The sequence below is a fragment of the Furipterus horrens genome, unplaced genomic scaffold (genome assembly GCF_987537825.1).
Source record: "Furipterus horrens unplaced genomic scaffold, mFurHor1.1.pri manual_scaffold_10, whole genome shotgun sequence".
Classification (NCBI taxonomy): domain Eukaryota; kingdom Metazoa; phylum Chordata; class Mammalia; order Chiroptera; family Furipteridae; genus Furipterus; species Furipterus horrens.
Window position 1 is genome coordinate 2,682,803 of NW_028327180.1, and position 14,500 is coordinate 2,697,302.

General features: G+C 53.0%; 1 protein-coding gene across 1 annotated transcript; it reads right to left on the reverse strand.

The window, feature by feature from the left end:
* Positions 1–7,054: 7,054 nt before the first annotated feature.
* Positions 7,055–14,251, reverse strand: IL21 (interleukin 21). Its single transcript, XM_090288739.1, has 5 exons — positions 13,821–14,251; positions 13,680–13,715; positions 8,618–8,773; positions 7,462–7,539; positions 7,055–7,371 (listed from the first exon to the last, which is right to left on the reverse strand). The coding sequence occupies exons 1-5, from the start codon at positions 14,073–14,075 to the stop codon at positions 7,348–7,350; spliced, it is 549 nt and encodes a 182-aa protein (XP_090144865.1). The 5' UTR covers positions 14,076–14,251; the 3' UTR covers positions 7,055–7,347.
* Between the last annotated feature and the right edge of the window lie 249 nt (positions 14,252–14,500).

The window sequence follows — 14,500 nt, forward strand, 5'->3', positions numbered from 1 at the left end:
AATCATGACTATGTGTTAAACTTTATCAAATGCTGATTCTGCATCAGCTGAAAAATATATTGCTTTTTCTCCTTGATTCTGTTAACACATTGGCTTGCATGGGCTGGTTTTTTAATGTGAAACAGCCCTTGCGTTCTTTGCATGGACTGTAGTGGGTCAAGATGCAGGAAACATATATATTGCTGGGTAGCATTTGCCAATTTAAAAGTGCCTTTTATATGTGTTTATGTTTAGGAAGGATATTGGCCTGTAATTTTCTTTTCTCAAAAGATTTCTAGCGGGTTCTGCTGGCAGGATTGCGTGGGCCTCGTGACGTGCGTTTGGGAGAACCCCCTCCCCTGCTTCCTGAGAGAGCCCGAGGAGCTTGGTAGAGGTCCTCCCTAAAGGACTCGGTCGAGGAGAGCTGTGCTCGGCAGAAACGCACGGTCCGCTTTGGAAGGAGGGCGCGGTCCTCTGAAGAGGTGTAACTGATGTGTTTAAGCCTCTCTTCTGTGGCAGCCGCTAGGAACTGTTTAATTTATTAGGAAACAGTGTATTAAAGAGCAATTCACTGAGGCCAGGGTTGTGGAAAAGAGGTCCCCAAGGCCACGTCCCTGGCAGATGAAGCAGCGGGCCCGCCGGGCTCCGTCCCCAGTGCACAGCCCGGCCCAGGGAGCCGGCCCAGCGGCTTCCACGTGGTCCTGGGGACCGCTCGGGGCCCCATGGCTGTTTCCCAGGCAAGCGAGCCTGCACTGCTCCAGCCTCTTCCTCCACAGAAGGAAGATTGGGGTGACCGTGCCCTGGTGCAGGGCCCCCAACAAGGGCCAACTAGATGAAGGGCGCTTTCCCAGGGCGGCGCGGAGGCCCTGCAGGTGGGGGAGCCGCCGGCGTGGGCTGACCGGCCCCTGCTCCCTGTGCACAGGACGCCCGGGGGGACGTAGAGCTGGTTCTCCGGCCCCGACGCTCTGCTCAGAAAGGACCTTAGGAGCGGAAATAGCGCCCGGTGCGGTCCGGGGCTGAAAGGGCCCAGGAAACGTGTCAGCACGGATCCCACCCGCTCTTGGCCCAGTGTGTGCGGCCAGGTCCTGCGGGTCGCATCCCAAGCCTGCGTGCGTCCACGTACTTTCAGTAGGTGGCAGCACGTCCTCGCCTTTCAGAGGTGTCTTCTGCAAAGGCCGCCTTCAGTGGCAGCTGCTGCTGCGAAGCTCCTCATCATTAAGGCCCGGGACCGCCATGACTTGTTTGCTCATGGTCACCCCTCAGGGCGTCCCTGGCACTTCCCTGCAGTTTCTACTGGGGGCACTTGACCTTGCTCTCTCTCATCTTTCCTTTGCTTTTGTAAGGTGGCTTTGGGAAGTGACTTGAATTAGGATTATGGAGAAAAACACAGAGCAACACAAAGTTTTCTTCTCCAGACCAACCGCCTTTCAGCCCAACAGAAAGCTGGCAACATGCTCAGAGCCAGCTCCAGAGGCCCGTGGTAAAGCTGGGCGTTTTCACGGAGGCCCCCACCCGAGGATCTTCCTTTCTGGCGCCGGCCGGCTCTCCCTGCGGTCCCCTCCCGACCCGGGCCGGCTGCCTTCCCTCCACGCCTCCCCTTCTGCATTTCGAGGAGTGCCGTGTGCCGTCGTCTGCTAGGGAGGACTTCTTCAGAACATGCTGTCTTTCGCCTAATCTCAGCTTCTCAGTAAAGCATGCCACACAGAGAGAAAAGGGCATAGGTCACAAGCATGACAAACACCTCGCTATGGGTGGAAAAATTCCGCACCCCTTTATTTCTCAGTTGCTGTCCTCTTGTCCCCCTAGGGAGGCCGCCCAGCGCCCTCTGTCGCCGCTGGCCTCGAGCCCGTGGGCTTGGACGGTGCGACCCGTGGGGACCCGGACGGCGCTCAGTGAACGCAGACGGGGCTGCACGCGCCCTTTCCCTGCTCACGGTTTCCTGAGTAGCGCTTTCTCTGGCTCACTTTAGTGTGAGAGTGCAGCGTGTAAGAGCAACATGTATACCCATAACATACAAAGACGTGGTGATCAGCTCTGTTATCAGTATGGCTTCCGGTAAACAGTGGGACATTAATAGTTAAGTTTGGGGGGACTCAGTAGCTATGTGTGGACTTTTGACTGGGCAGGGTCAGCGCTCCCAACCCCCATGCTGTTCAGGGGTCACCTGTACTATTAGTTTTACCTGTTTAGGAACTTTATATAAATGGGATCATAAAATGTGTTTTCTTTTGTATCTAGCATCTTCTTTCAACGTAGCTACTGTTCATTTGTTTATTGCTGTATTATATGATTATGCCATAATCAGTTTTTTCTTTTTTAAACAAATAATTGGACTTGAAATATCTCTGAAATTATCTTTTTGTTTTAAAGGATAAGCGCACCTTTGGGGCACGTGTTGGCTGCTAGGGCCCCGGAGAGTTTGTGGCGGGAAGGAAATGACTTACAAAGGGCACGTGCATGGATCACACCAGGTGGTGCCTGTCACTGTCCTCTCCCGCTCACAGGGGTCAGCACGGACTAGTTCTCTGGGTGGCTCCCAGCCCTTCCTACACACGAGGTCACCTGCAGAGTCCGCAGCAGCCCACCCTCCAGGCCCTCAGACGTGTCGATGTGATTGTAGTTCAGCACCCAGTAGCACTGTTATAAGCTCCCCAGATGACGATGGCACATTCCAGGCTGGGCACCTGTCAGGTAACTCCTCTGAACCGAAGGCTCTCCCTCCGGTGGCTTCTGTAACCGGGGACACCCAGCCTGCTGTACCGTTCCTCCCTGAGCCTCACCGGAAGCGGGCAGCAGAGTCCGCGGGTCGGAGCGGTGGCTGGGTGAGATGTTCACAGACGCATGCGGGGCTCCTGGGCACTCAGGAAGGGGACGCGGAGTGCTGTTCCCAGAGCAGGTCACTGCAGGGACAGAGGCGCGAAGGAGTGAGACCCCGTGGTGGGTCCGGGGGACTAGAAGGGAATTAGGGTGGCTGGGGTGTGAAGTTCAAGGGAAGAGAGGCTGGGAGCGGAGCAGAGCGGTGGTAGCAAGCTCTGCATGCCCTGCTTCGCTCCTGGGCTTTATTCCAAAGGAGAGTGGAAGGGCTTAACACGGGGAAGCAGTGATCAGACTGGGGCTTTGTGAAATATCACTGGGGGCCACCCAGGGGTAGACTGTGGAGGAGGGAATCCGGTCAAAAGCTATTGCGGCCCAGCTGTGAGTCGGCCTTCAGGCGACAGCAGAGGGTACAGAGACAGGCTGGGGTGAGAGAGAGCGCAGCAGGGCCCGGTGGCTGATGGGTTGTCATGTATGAGAGGGGAACGGGGTCTGAGGGGCTGGGGGTGTGTCCCCGTCACCAGGACGAGGGAGCACTGGAAATCAGAGAAGGCCGTGGCCGTGGGGAGGTGATGGGGCCAGTTTTGCGACGCTGAGGTGAGGGGCCTGAGACACAGAGGGGGAACCTCCAGGGAGCTGGTGGCCACGTGGGTCTGGGGATTAGCAGGTGAAGGAATTAGCCTTTATCTGTTGATCTGGTCAACAGCACATGGGAGGGTGTTTAAAACACCGGAACTCCTCTGCCCGCCGAGAGAAAATAGTAAATAGTGACCAGGTCGCACGGGCCGCAGTCCGCAGGAACATTGGTGTACACAGGGAGGACATAGTGGAAAGTGGCAGCAGGTGGCGTGGTGGCTGTGTGCTCCGAGGGGGAGACTGGGGGCAGGGGAAGGCATGTGTGGCCCCCACAGTCGGAGGGGGACAGAGCGGCGACCGGGGAGCAGCCAGGGCGGTGCCCAGGGCCGCTGAGATGGGGCCTCCGGCCCCCCGGGGCACAGACAGAGGGCCGTTCCGCTGCAGCCGAGGGCAGGAAGGGACAGGCGGCAGGCAGCCCGTGGTGGCTCAGCTAGTGCCCGGGAGGTGAGGGGTGCAGACAGGTGTGGGCTGCTCCCCCAGCACCCGAGCCTCTCTCCTCACGGGAGGGGGGCCCTGGCCCACTGACCTGGGCACTGGGGTCGAGGGAAGTGGGGATTGGAAGCAGATGAGTGTTTAGAGCTGAGAGTTGAAGTGGGGAAGTGACCCCGTGAGTCAGAGGGGAGTCAGAAGGGCCCCAAAGGTGAGGGGCCGGAGCCAGTGTCTGAAGATGCATTAGGGGACCGAGACAGGACAGCCAGGCAGGGAGTTGGCAGGCGGGTTCTCGAGCAGAATGCAGCTGTGTGTGCTGTTGTGCCCCTGTCCGAGGGGATGGTCGGGGGACAAAGGGGAACTCGTACACGGAGGGAAGGGGGTGCTGGCTGTTTGATGAGGTGTCAGGACTGATGGCAGAGAAGCAGGAGGGCTGAGAACTCAGAGACCAGCAGGCCATGATTTTCTCTGTAGGAAGGTTCCAGACAGAGAGCAGTCCCAGGTGACCAGACGGGTGCAAGGCGCTGGGTGGGCCCAGGATGGAGAGGGGGCTGCGGGCGCACGGGACTGAGGCTGATATGGTCCTGGGAAGTGGGTTGGGCGCAATCCGTGGCGTGGGCACTGAAGTCAGCAGCTGGTGGCAAAAGCTGCATTCACAGAAAAGAATGTGCCCGAGTCCTCGGTGGTCATGGAGGAGTGTTCACGAGGTGACAGTCAGGGGACAGACAAGCTAGGAGGGAGGTCTGCACAACAGGAAAGGGCGTTGGGAAGGATGCCTTCCATCCCTCCCTGACCTGCCGCACATTCGGGAGGGCTGCAGGCGTGGGGTATCCCAGGGGCCAGGGCAGGAAGTGGAAAGTTCCATTGCGGTGACGTGTGTAAAGCGAGCAGATTGTCTTTAGCATATACATGCAAAAAACTAAGTTTCCAGAAACTAAGGGCCATCTTTTATTTTCTGCTGAGATGTAATGAAGGGTTTCCAGGGAATTACAGGAGACAGTGGTTCTGACTGGGTAGTATTTAATATGATCAGATCTTAAATAAGCAGCTGTGAACATCAACATTTAAACCCAAATATATAATAAATAATCATTAAGTTATAAAGTACAGAGTTCATATTAAAACTAAATTCTCAGAAGCAAATGTCAATACAACAGAGCAATGACAGAGATAATAATGCTACAGTTCTACATTAGGTGTCCCGAGAAGACACCTTCAGCTAAAGTGGTAGGAACCATGACTCGTTTCCCGGGACTCCTGTGGCCCACAGCAGTCTTTTTCTTCCTTTCTTCCTTTTCTATGGGAACATTTTCCTTGTTCCCACAGTGAGTCTTGCTACAAATTCTGTTGAAATAACATTGAACAACTGACCATCAGATTTAGTAGAAACTTTTACTCAGAAGTGTGGTCAAATGTTCCTATAGGAATATCCAGATTTTTAGTCATTCAGAGACACATAAAGCTCTTTGTCATAAAAGGCAGACTAGACCTTAGATATTAAGTCCAACCGCCTCATTCTACAGATAGGAAACAGAAACCCCCAAAACTTAGGCAAGTGACAGCCAGCAAGATCGCAGGGGTCCCGTGTCACCGTCCGCAGGTGACCAGTAATGCTGCGGGTTAGCCTCCTGTGGCTCTCAAGGACCGGCTTGGTCTTGCACGCAGAGCGGGGGGAGCCTTTGGGTTCTCACTCCGCGTCGTTTCTGCTGTTACACTGCCTTTTCTTGGGGTGCTGAGGACATCTCTGCCCAGGTCTTTGAACTCAGGCTGGTGATGGTTCTTAACCAGCACCCAACCAAAGTACTCTTACTTTGAAGGGAAAATCTCTGGTCACATGGATTAGAACAGAGATGTATTAACAGTAAACACACCAAAATAAATAGATTATTTTAAATATAAAATCACAGTGTCAAAGAAGTCAACAACTAGAAAGCCAGAAACCAGAAATGGACTCCGTTGTCCCGAGTCAGCTTGGTGCCTGCCCTCCAGCTTCCCCACAGCCCGGCCCTGCCCTGCCCGCCGAGGGACGGGCTCTGAACGGGCGGGCGCTCCGGAGGCGCTTGCCTGCCCAGTTCCTTTGCAAGAGCATCTGATGTTTTTAAAGAGAAGGCCTCGTTTCTGACGATAATACCTCTCATGGAGGTTTGATGACATAGTTCAGTCCTAACGTATCTTCTAGAACTATAAAAATACTTCTTTTACAATACTTTTAAGGAGATATCATCTTTCTTCTCAGAGCATAAAGCGTTTCCCACACAGCGTCTTCTTGCACACTCACAGCCATTTTAACAAAAAGAGATTCTCAGATAGCTTATAACGTTCTAGTGGAGATTTTATTTTTGTAGAGTTTCAACTCCCTACTTGAACAAGCTGCTGGAGCTGATACGAAATGGCAGTTGGAGCAGGTGGCTTGGCGACCGGCACGTTGGTGCCCAGGTCTGCGCTCTGTGAGGGCGGGAGTCCTGGCCTCCCCGTTTGTATCCTGACTTCCATTTTCTACAGGTGACTGTGCCTTAGGGAAAGCGTGCAAGCACAAACTGTCATTTTTAAAAGAAGAAAGAAAAGAAAGGAAGAAGGAATTGGGCATTTGGAACTGTTAGCTCACTCCCCTGCAGTCATTACGGCAGCTTCAGAAGAGAGCTGGCTGAGAGACGTTTTATAATTCTGCAGGCTCTTCCTCCGTGGATTGGCACTGCCGTCTCCGCAAGCAGACAGTGTTAGCTTATAAGGGGCCTTGAGTTGGAAATGTACTATTAAACCCACTTAAAGAAAAAGGACTAAAAGAGTCTATTTCATAAATACATTCATATCTATAGTATTTAAATATTTGGTATATCCCAATAAGGAAGTAAGACTTTTTGTGTAGTCATCTGCTAAAGATATCCCCCTAGTACATAAATAAATTATATATTTATATGTTACACATTCTGCAATAAAAAGTAAACTCTGCAGGAATACATTTTAAACACTCATTTTTCATTTCATTAAACGACTAGACTTCAACTCTCCATTCTGACTCTATGCTTCTATATTTTTCAGCTTGAATAAAGGTGTACAACTTTTAGGTTATGATTATCAGAGGCTTCATTCTTGGGGTAATCAAGATCAAAGTTAATATAAGATCAATAATTCCCAAACTATTTTTGGTTAAAATTTTTAAATGTCTGCCCAACAAAGAAATGTGATAGTTGGGCCATTAAATAAAAATTTTAGAAGTCATAGAAATCCATCACATGAGAAATCAGATTCTAATGAGCAGACGGTTTTTCCGAGTTGGACAAAGACAGACCACATGGGTTATACTGAAGTATGACCTAGAGATGTGGGGGAAATAGCCCTGACTTTGAACCCTCCTCTGAGTTCCCTGCGCTCACTAATGCATTGTATTCCTGCACTCAGGACGCCCAGGTGCGCGTCGCCCTGCTGTTAGAGTGTGTCACGTAGTGCCCGGCTGCTGCAGGTCCTCGGGAGCCCTCCGTCCCACACGCTCTAGGACAGGTGCTGGTGCAGCATCTGTGGAAACAGCAGACGGGATAAGTGGCCTGATGAGGGACGCAGTCAGACAGGGGTGAGGTCGGAAAGCCAACGTAATCTAAGGGGTACCTTCTGGATGAGTGACTTCAGTCTTTCTAGGAATTCTTTGGGCGGCTTTTTCTCATACGAAGCACATGAAGGACACATCTAGAAACCAATGAAAAAGTAACATTCTTCTTCACAACTTTTTTCCCATTGAATAAAACGTTAATCAAAAAATCATTTTTCCAATTAAAGACATAAATCTTGTTCACTGAAAAAATAGAGAAACACATAAACTTAATCAGAGACAACTGCGGCCATGTTTGGAGGTATACCCTCCCAGTGATTTTTTTCTTTGCATTTACATCATTTACACTGATTGGTAATTTGCTTTTTTTCTTTTTTACACTTAACGTATCACAGATGTTTCCTGTTACATTCTTCAAAAATATGATATACAATGGTATCTTTCTATTCCAGCATAGGATTGAACTATTACTATTTCAGAATGCAAATTGCTCCTAACATTTTATTTTATCTAGTGCTTCAAAGGCCATCTCTGAATCGTTTTTCATTTACATCCTCGTTTACATTATTGGATAAATTTCTAGAAGCAGAATTACTAAATCAAAGGGATGAAAAGTTTTAAGGGTTTTGATGTACCTTGTAAAAAGTCTTACTTACATTCACATGAGCATCCTTACCATTATTGGGCATTAAAGTGTGTTGTTGGAAAACTAGGATTTCCTTGCTTTAATTCCCATTTATCTGATTACAGGGAGAGTGAACAGCTGCTCCTATGGGTACTGTTTGCTTATATTTCTTTTTTTGAAGCCAGCTCTTGGTTTCTGTCCTTGACCCTTCTCCCTGTTGCAAGCCCACACTGCAGGCCACCGCTTGGCATTTGGCACCTGGCATGCCAGCCTGACACTGTGCTGTGAGCGTGTGGCTGACAGCGGGGGCCTGGGCGCTCTGGCCCTCCCTGCTTGTAGGGGACACAGCCCTTGGCCTTCTGGCGCTCACTCTCCCGCCTAGCAGGTGGGGGGGTGTCAGTGGGTGCCACTCAGCTCAGTGCCGGCACCACCGCTTCACGGGTCTGTGACACTGGATTCGAGGACACGCTCAGCTCCTTTCCCTCTGAGCAGTGAGTGTGAGTGGGAGTGTGTGTGTGTGTGTGTGTGTGTGTGTGTGTTAGGTGTACTTAATCAGTGCGGGTGAAACAGGCAGCAAAGCACAGGCTCACTTGTCTCCGGCTCTCCCTGGCCCCCGCGCTGGCTGGGGGCAGCCTCCGCGTCAGCTGCCGAGTTAGCACGTTGATTATCTGCTCGTTCTCTCCCGCGTGCGCTGGCCTCAGCCGGGCGCTCTGGAAACATGACAGCGCCGACCGCTCACAGTGTCTCTGAAAGAGAAATCAGGTGTAGATACATGAACGGGACTCATTCAGAGCGAAATTGTCCTTCCCAGTCCTCTTCTGCACTCGCGGGACGTGTCTTGGGCCACACTCGCGTCGGCAGACGCGGGAGGAAGACGACTCCTGCCCGGCAGCCTGATGAGGAAGCTGCTCCCCTGCTCTGCGTCCCGCTAAGGGCGGCAGGCACCCTGCGGGGCCCACCCCGGCTCGCTGCCAGGCGCCCAGGGCCCGCAGCGGCGTCAGCAAGTGCAGCCGAGGCGTTACAGCCCCTCCGCGGGGGCCCTGCCACGCCGGGGTCGGTGCCCTGGCCATCGGCACGCGCGGCTTTCCTGGGGTGCGCTGCGCACCCCCGGGCCCGGTGGGGGAGGCTCTGCCTGAGCCAGAAGCGGAGACTTGCCGGCCAGTGGGGGGGTGTCCCCCAGACAGGAAGAGAAGTGAGAATGGGGAAGCGGACGGAAGGGGGTCCGGACGGGGCTCTGGGTTTCGTGAACGAGAGGGGGGCGAGGGAGCACGCTGGCCCTTGGAAACCGCGCTGGGAGAGCAACGCCTCTACTGGCCTGTCGGAAACGTGCTGGCGGATCCGAGGACCGCACGCAAGCCTCTTCTTTCTTCCCTGGGCCAGCGTGTGCCTGTGACGCTAGCGATGGCACCCCCCCGCCCCCTCTCCCCCGCACAGCTGTGTGTGGGGGCCCCGCCGTGCGCCCAGAAACCTCGGCCTCTCGGCTCCTGCCGGGCCAGGCCCCGCGTCCCAGCGCTGCCTGCGTCTGCCCTGGACAGTCAATCAGCAGAAACAGCATCTGGCCTGCTTTGAATTTTCCAGCCCCTGTGCTCGCCCGATCTGGATATTGATTAATAGCGCGCGTCTGAAGACACAGCCCCGCTGGGCCCGCTTTGCATACAGGCCCCGCCGAGAGGCCTCTCTCCGGCTCCCAGCGGCAGAGCGGCTGCCCCTCGCGTGGCAGGGCCGGGTCCCGTCCAGGGCCACCAAAATGCTTATTTAATAGGAACTATTTATAAATGTTACTTATAGCACTTTTTTTTCCTTGAAAACCACATATTCTTATTTGTTGAAGTTTTCTCTTTTCTCTTCCTTTTGACCACAGCTGGCTTAACTTACTGGAAAAAATAATATTCATATTTGAAGAGGTAAATTTTCCAGCTGAAACTGAAAACGCTAACTGCTTCATCTGAGCTGATCTGAGAAACCAGCATTTCTCACAGAGGCCCGTTTTGCTGAGTTAACATTTACTTGGGTGTTGGAAGAAAGCAGGTTCCAAAGCAGCAGAGGGGCCCCACAGAACAAGCACCCTGGGGACATTGCCAGGAGTGGTCAAGCCAGTGATGACACCTTCCAGCCTGAGCACTGCCGCCCCTGCTGACGGGGCCGGGCCCCCGCTCCTGCTTCCTGTGTCCAGAGACGACAGGGGTTGGCTCTGTGCTTTGTGCCAGCAGCAGAGCGGTCCCAGCAGTGCGTGCCCAGACACAGAACGGCTGGACTGGACTCCGGGTGCACATCAGAGGCAGCCTTGGGGAAGAGAGGTGGAGGAGTGGCCCACTCACTGCAGTGAGGGTCTGCTCGCTGCAGTGAGCGTCTGCTGGCTGCAGTGAGGGTCTGCTGGCTTCAGTGAGGGTCTGCTGGCTGCAGTGAGGGTCTGCTGGCTGCAGTGAGGGTGTGCTGGCTGCAGTGAGGGTGTGCTGGCTTCAGTGAGGGTCTGCTGGCTGCAGTGAGGGGTCAGCTGGCTGCACTGAGGGGTCAGCTGGCTGCAGTGAGGGGTCAGCTGGCTGCAGTGAGGGGTCAGCTGGCTGCAGTGAGGGTGTGCTGGCTGCAGTGAGAGTCTGCTGGCTGCAGTGAGGGGTCAGCTGGCTGCAGTGAGGGTGTGCTGGCTGCAGTGAGGGGTCAGCTGGCTGCAGTGAGGGTGTGCTGGCTGCACTGAGGGGTCAGCTGGATGCAGTGAGGGTCTGCTGGCTGCAGTGAGGGTGTGCTGGCTGCAGTGAGGGTGTGCTGGCTGCAGTGAGGGGTCAGCTGGCTGCACTGAGGGGTCAGCTGGCTGCAGTGAGGGGTCAGCTGGCTGCAGTGAGGGGTCAGCTGGCTGCAGTGAGGGTGTGCTGGCTGCAGTGAGAGTCTGCTGGCTGCAGTGAGGGGTCAGCTGGCTGCAGTGAGGCTGTGCTGGCTGCAGTGAGGGGTCAGCTGGCTGCAGTGAGGGTGTGCTGGCTGCACTGAGGGGTCAGCTGGCTGCAGTGAGGGTCTGCTGGCTGCAGTGAGGGTGTGCTGGCTGCAGTGAGGGTGTGCTGGCTGCAGTGAGGGTCTGCTGGCTGCAGTGAGGGTGTGCTGGCTGCAGTGAGGGTGTGCTGGCTGCAGTGAGGGGTCAGCTGGCTGCAGTGAGGGTGTGCTGGCTGCAGTGAGAGTCTGCTGGCTGCAGTGAGAGTCTGCTGGCTGCAGTGAGGGGTCAGCTGGCTGCAGTGAGGGTGTGCTGGCTGCAGTGAGGGGTCAGCTGGCTGCAGTGAGCGTCTGCTGGCTGCAGTGAGGGTCTGCTGGCTGCAGTGAGGGGTCAACTGGCTGCAGTGAGGGCATCTTGGCTGCAATGAGGGTGTTCTGGCTGTAATAAGGGATCAGCTGGCTGCAGTGGGGGGTCAGCTGGCTGCAGTGAGGGTCTGCTGGCTGCAAATGGGTGTGGAGAGAAGAACCTGTCCAGGTAGCCCCAAGAGCCCTGCTGCTTGTGGGGTTTCCCAGATGACCCCAAGTTCATGTGTGACTGCCACCGGGGAACAGAAGCATGGCTTTTCTGGGCTGTGCCTTGGTGTAGCAAGGCTTGGTCCCCTCATCCTTAACACAGGAAAACACGGGGACTCAGCTGTCCTCTGTTAGTTCTGCAGAACACAGGGAGCAATGTGGGTCAAAAGCCAGAGTGACCCACACCCTGTTCCCAGCCCAAGAGTGGTCAAGCAGGCACTGCTTTTGCAAGGAGGTGCACAAAGCTTTGTCATTTTACAATTGACTAGTTGAAAATATTTGCCGCCTTACAGCTTATTTTTAACCTACCTTTTTTTTTTTTTTTTTTTTTTTTCAAAGAAAGCCCTGGCCATTCACCCTGGGAAGTCTTGCTAGTTGAACAAAATAACCTTTGTCCCACAGACAAACGGGGTTTAAGTTGAGGTGTCTCCAGAGCGGCACTGGTGACACCTCAGGCTGGGTCGCTCTTTGCTGCCAGGGCTGTGCATTCTAGAATGTTTAGTAGCATTCCTGGCCTCTGCACTGGATACCAACAGAAACCGCGCCCCCCGCCCCCCACCACACACAGCTGTGAAAACCAAATATCTCTCCAAATACTGACCACCAGTTCAGGACCCTTGGTTATGACTAGAAAGAGAAAGAAAGACACCTCTGAGACTGATTAGAGATCTTAGATAATGACTATATATCAATATTTACCTGCGAACTTTAAATGAGTTTATTTTCAGCAAACTTTCTAATCCTTTTAAGCCTCTTAGAGACCCTGCTTCAATGCTAGCCTGAAAAACTTGATGTAACGCTGCGATAACCTTGAACTATTCTCTTCCTTCCTGATTTGCCTGCCAGCATAGCTTAACGATCTCAGCTAGACCCGCACCTACCAGCGTCACTGCCGACTGCTCAGGCAGGTCGCCACACGGGTAGTGTCCCAGGGACAAACCGGCGCGTTGTGATGGAAGATAAGAAGTATCTCCCTTTACCAAAGCTTACCAAGCCAATGCAGATTAGAAAGTAGGGTATCTTTCTTCTTTCTCATTTTGCAAGTTACAGACTGCAGCTCGAAACTCCAGAGAGAACTCTAACCACAGCAGTTAAACAAAGGGCACGAGATGCGGAAAGGTGTCCTATGTTTTGATAATTAGGACATCGATTAAGACATATTCTTACTTATTGGAAAAGCCTTTCCAATAAACTGAATGTGCTACTTTCATTTTAGATGCTGCTTATTAGAAAAGGCGCCGGTAAATGAGAGTGGTTAGGTCCAGAGCTAGAGAGAGAGTTTTGGGAAACAGCAACCATTGTGACTCATTCACTTTCTACACTTCTACACAGTCATTTACAATAATTGTTTGCTTTGCGAGGCGTCTTTGTAGGTCTCCCCTCGGCAGTGTCCTAATTACTGGTAGCACTTGCAGACTCTCTCTGACTGAGGCAGGTAGCCCTCTGTGACAATGAAGAACGTCCCCAGGCGCATTTACGTCCTTGGGACACCAAGCCTGAAGACTAAGAGAGGCCACAGCACCTCGGATGCTGGGCCTCTTCTTCCCGGGCCCGAAGGGACTGGTTGGCTGCAGAGCACGGGGTGAGTTGGGGGCCAGGTGGGGGGACCCTGGTCCTCAGGGCGGCCTTCCTCTCTGCACTCCACCCTGCCCCTATCACCCAGGCTCTCCTTGTGTTCATCTTCCTTTCCTTCCTCCCCTCCTCCTTCCCTCCTTTCTCTTTGCTCTCATTCTTTCTTCCTTTCTCGTTATTAAAAGCTGAGTCCTGCTTCTTGTGTGCGTGCCCCTGTCTCTTAGGTAAGGTTACGAGGGGGCTGGAGAGCCTTCTCGCACAGGCTCTGCAGGTCTAGTTAGTGGGTCACTGCTCAGAAACTGACCAGAGTATAGATTTGTTTTCTAGGTTTGTTATTCTGTCTCACCAGTACTACATGGGTGTACTCTTAGAGATATTTGGGGTTAAAGCTATAATTTATAAGGTATGTAAGTAACATTTTATTGGTTGGCCTGGTTAGTAAGTTAATGACTATTTGACCAAAATGGAAAGAACTCTTTTCTCAATTATTAAACCTCCAAATTAAGCATATGCCTAAAGAATCATGTTAATGTATTGGATTTAAAAACTTGTATCAAACATATCTTCTCAAATAAATTCAACTGGTCTTACCTTGACATCCTCTGGAGCTGGCAGAGATTCAGGGTCCTGCAGCAAAAGAAAATTGGTTCTGAGTTATTTTAAGTCAAAACCCTTCTCTTACACTAATGGAAGCAGAGCGTTTAGACTTTGTTCTGACAGGTGTGGCCTTACCAAGTCGTTCACATAGCTTCTCAGCTGATCAGCAACATCAATAAGTTGGCGCAGTCTAATCAAGAGGCGGTCTTGCTCTTGGAGGCTGGACTTTGGGGCCACTGTCCCTGAGAAGAGGACCATCAGGCAGATGACTGTCCTCTGCATGGTGCCAGGACGAGGTCTCATAGGCGCCAGGAGAGCAAGACCGTGGTCCCCGTTTTCACCTCGCTTGGACTGTGAACAGGTCGTCAGCAGAGCTGCGTATTTATTCATCCTTCAGGGAGAGCTAGAGCCCTCCCATCACAGCCTGGAAAGCTGTGTCAAGTGGATGAATGTGAGTAACCCTTTTTCTTTTCCACTGGCTAGGTGTGCGTGTGCGCGTGCTGACGTACGGAGGCAGGGATGGGTGGGCTCCTCGGAGGTGCTCCATCCGCACCCGAGACAGGAAAAGAGAGGCACGCGGTGAATTCCAGCTCCCGGCGTGAACTGAAGTGTGCGTGGTAAATAGTGGGGGCCACAGACTTCAAAGGAGTAAACAAAAACACGCGGCGCTCCCTCGCGGGCCGCCTCCCCTGGCCTCTCACCTGCTCCCTCTGACAGTCATAAGGACACTCCAGTAATGACTCAGGGGCCACATGTGCTTTCTCGCAGGACTGTTTCCTGTGGTGCTAGCCATGCCTTTTGGCTGTCATCACCCA

Bases quoted from the DNA above. Each gene is read 5' to 3' on its own strand.
- IL21 (XM_090288739.1), bottom strand. From the start codon at position 14,075: ATGAATAAATACGCAGCTCTGCTGACGACCTGTTCACAGTCCAAGCGA. The intron at 8,774-13,679 runs GTAAGACCAGTT...TTTCTCTTTCAG, and splicing joins CAGCTCCAGAGGATGTCAAG to AGACACTGTGAGCGGTCGGC. The intron at 7,372-7,461 runs GTACCCCTTAGA...CTGTTTCCACAG, and splicing joins TGAAGTCACTCATCCAGAAG to ATGCTGCACCAGCACCTGTC.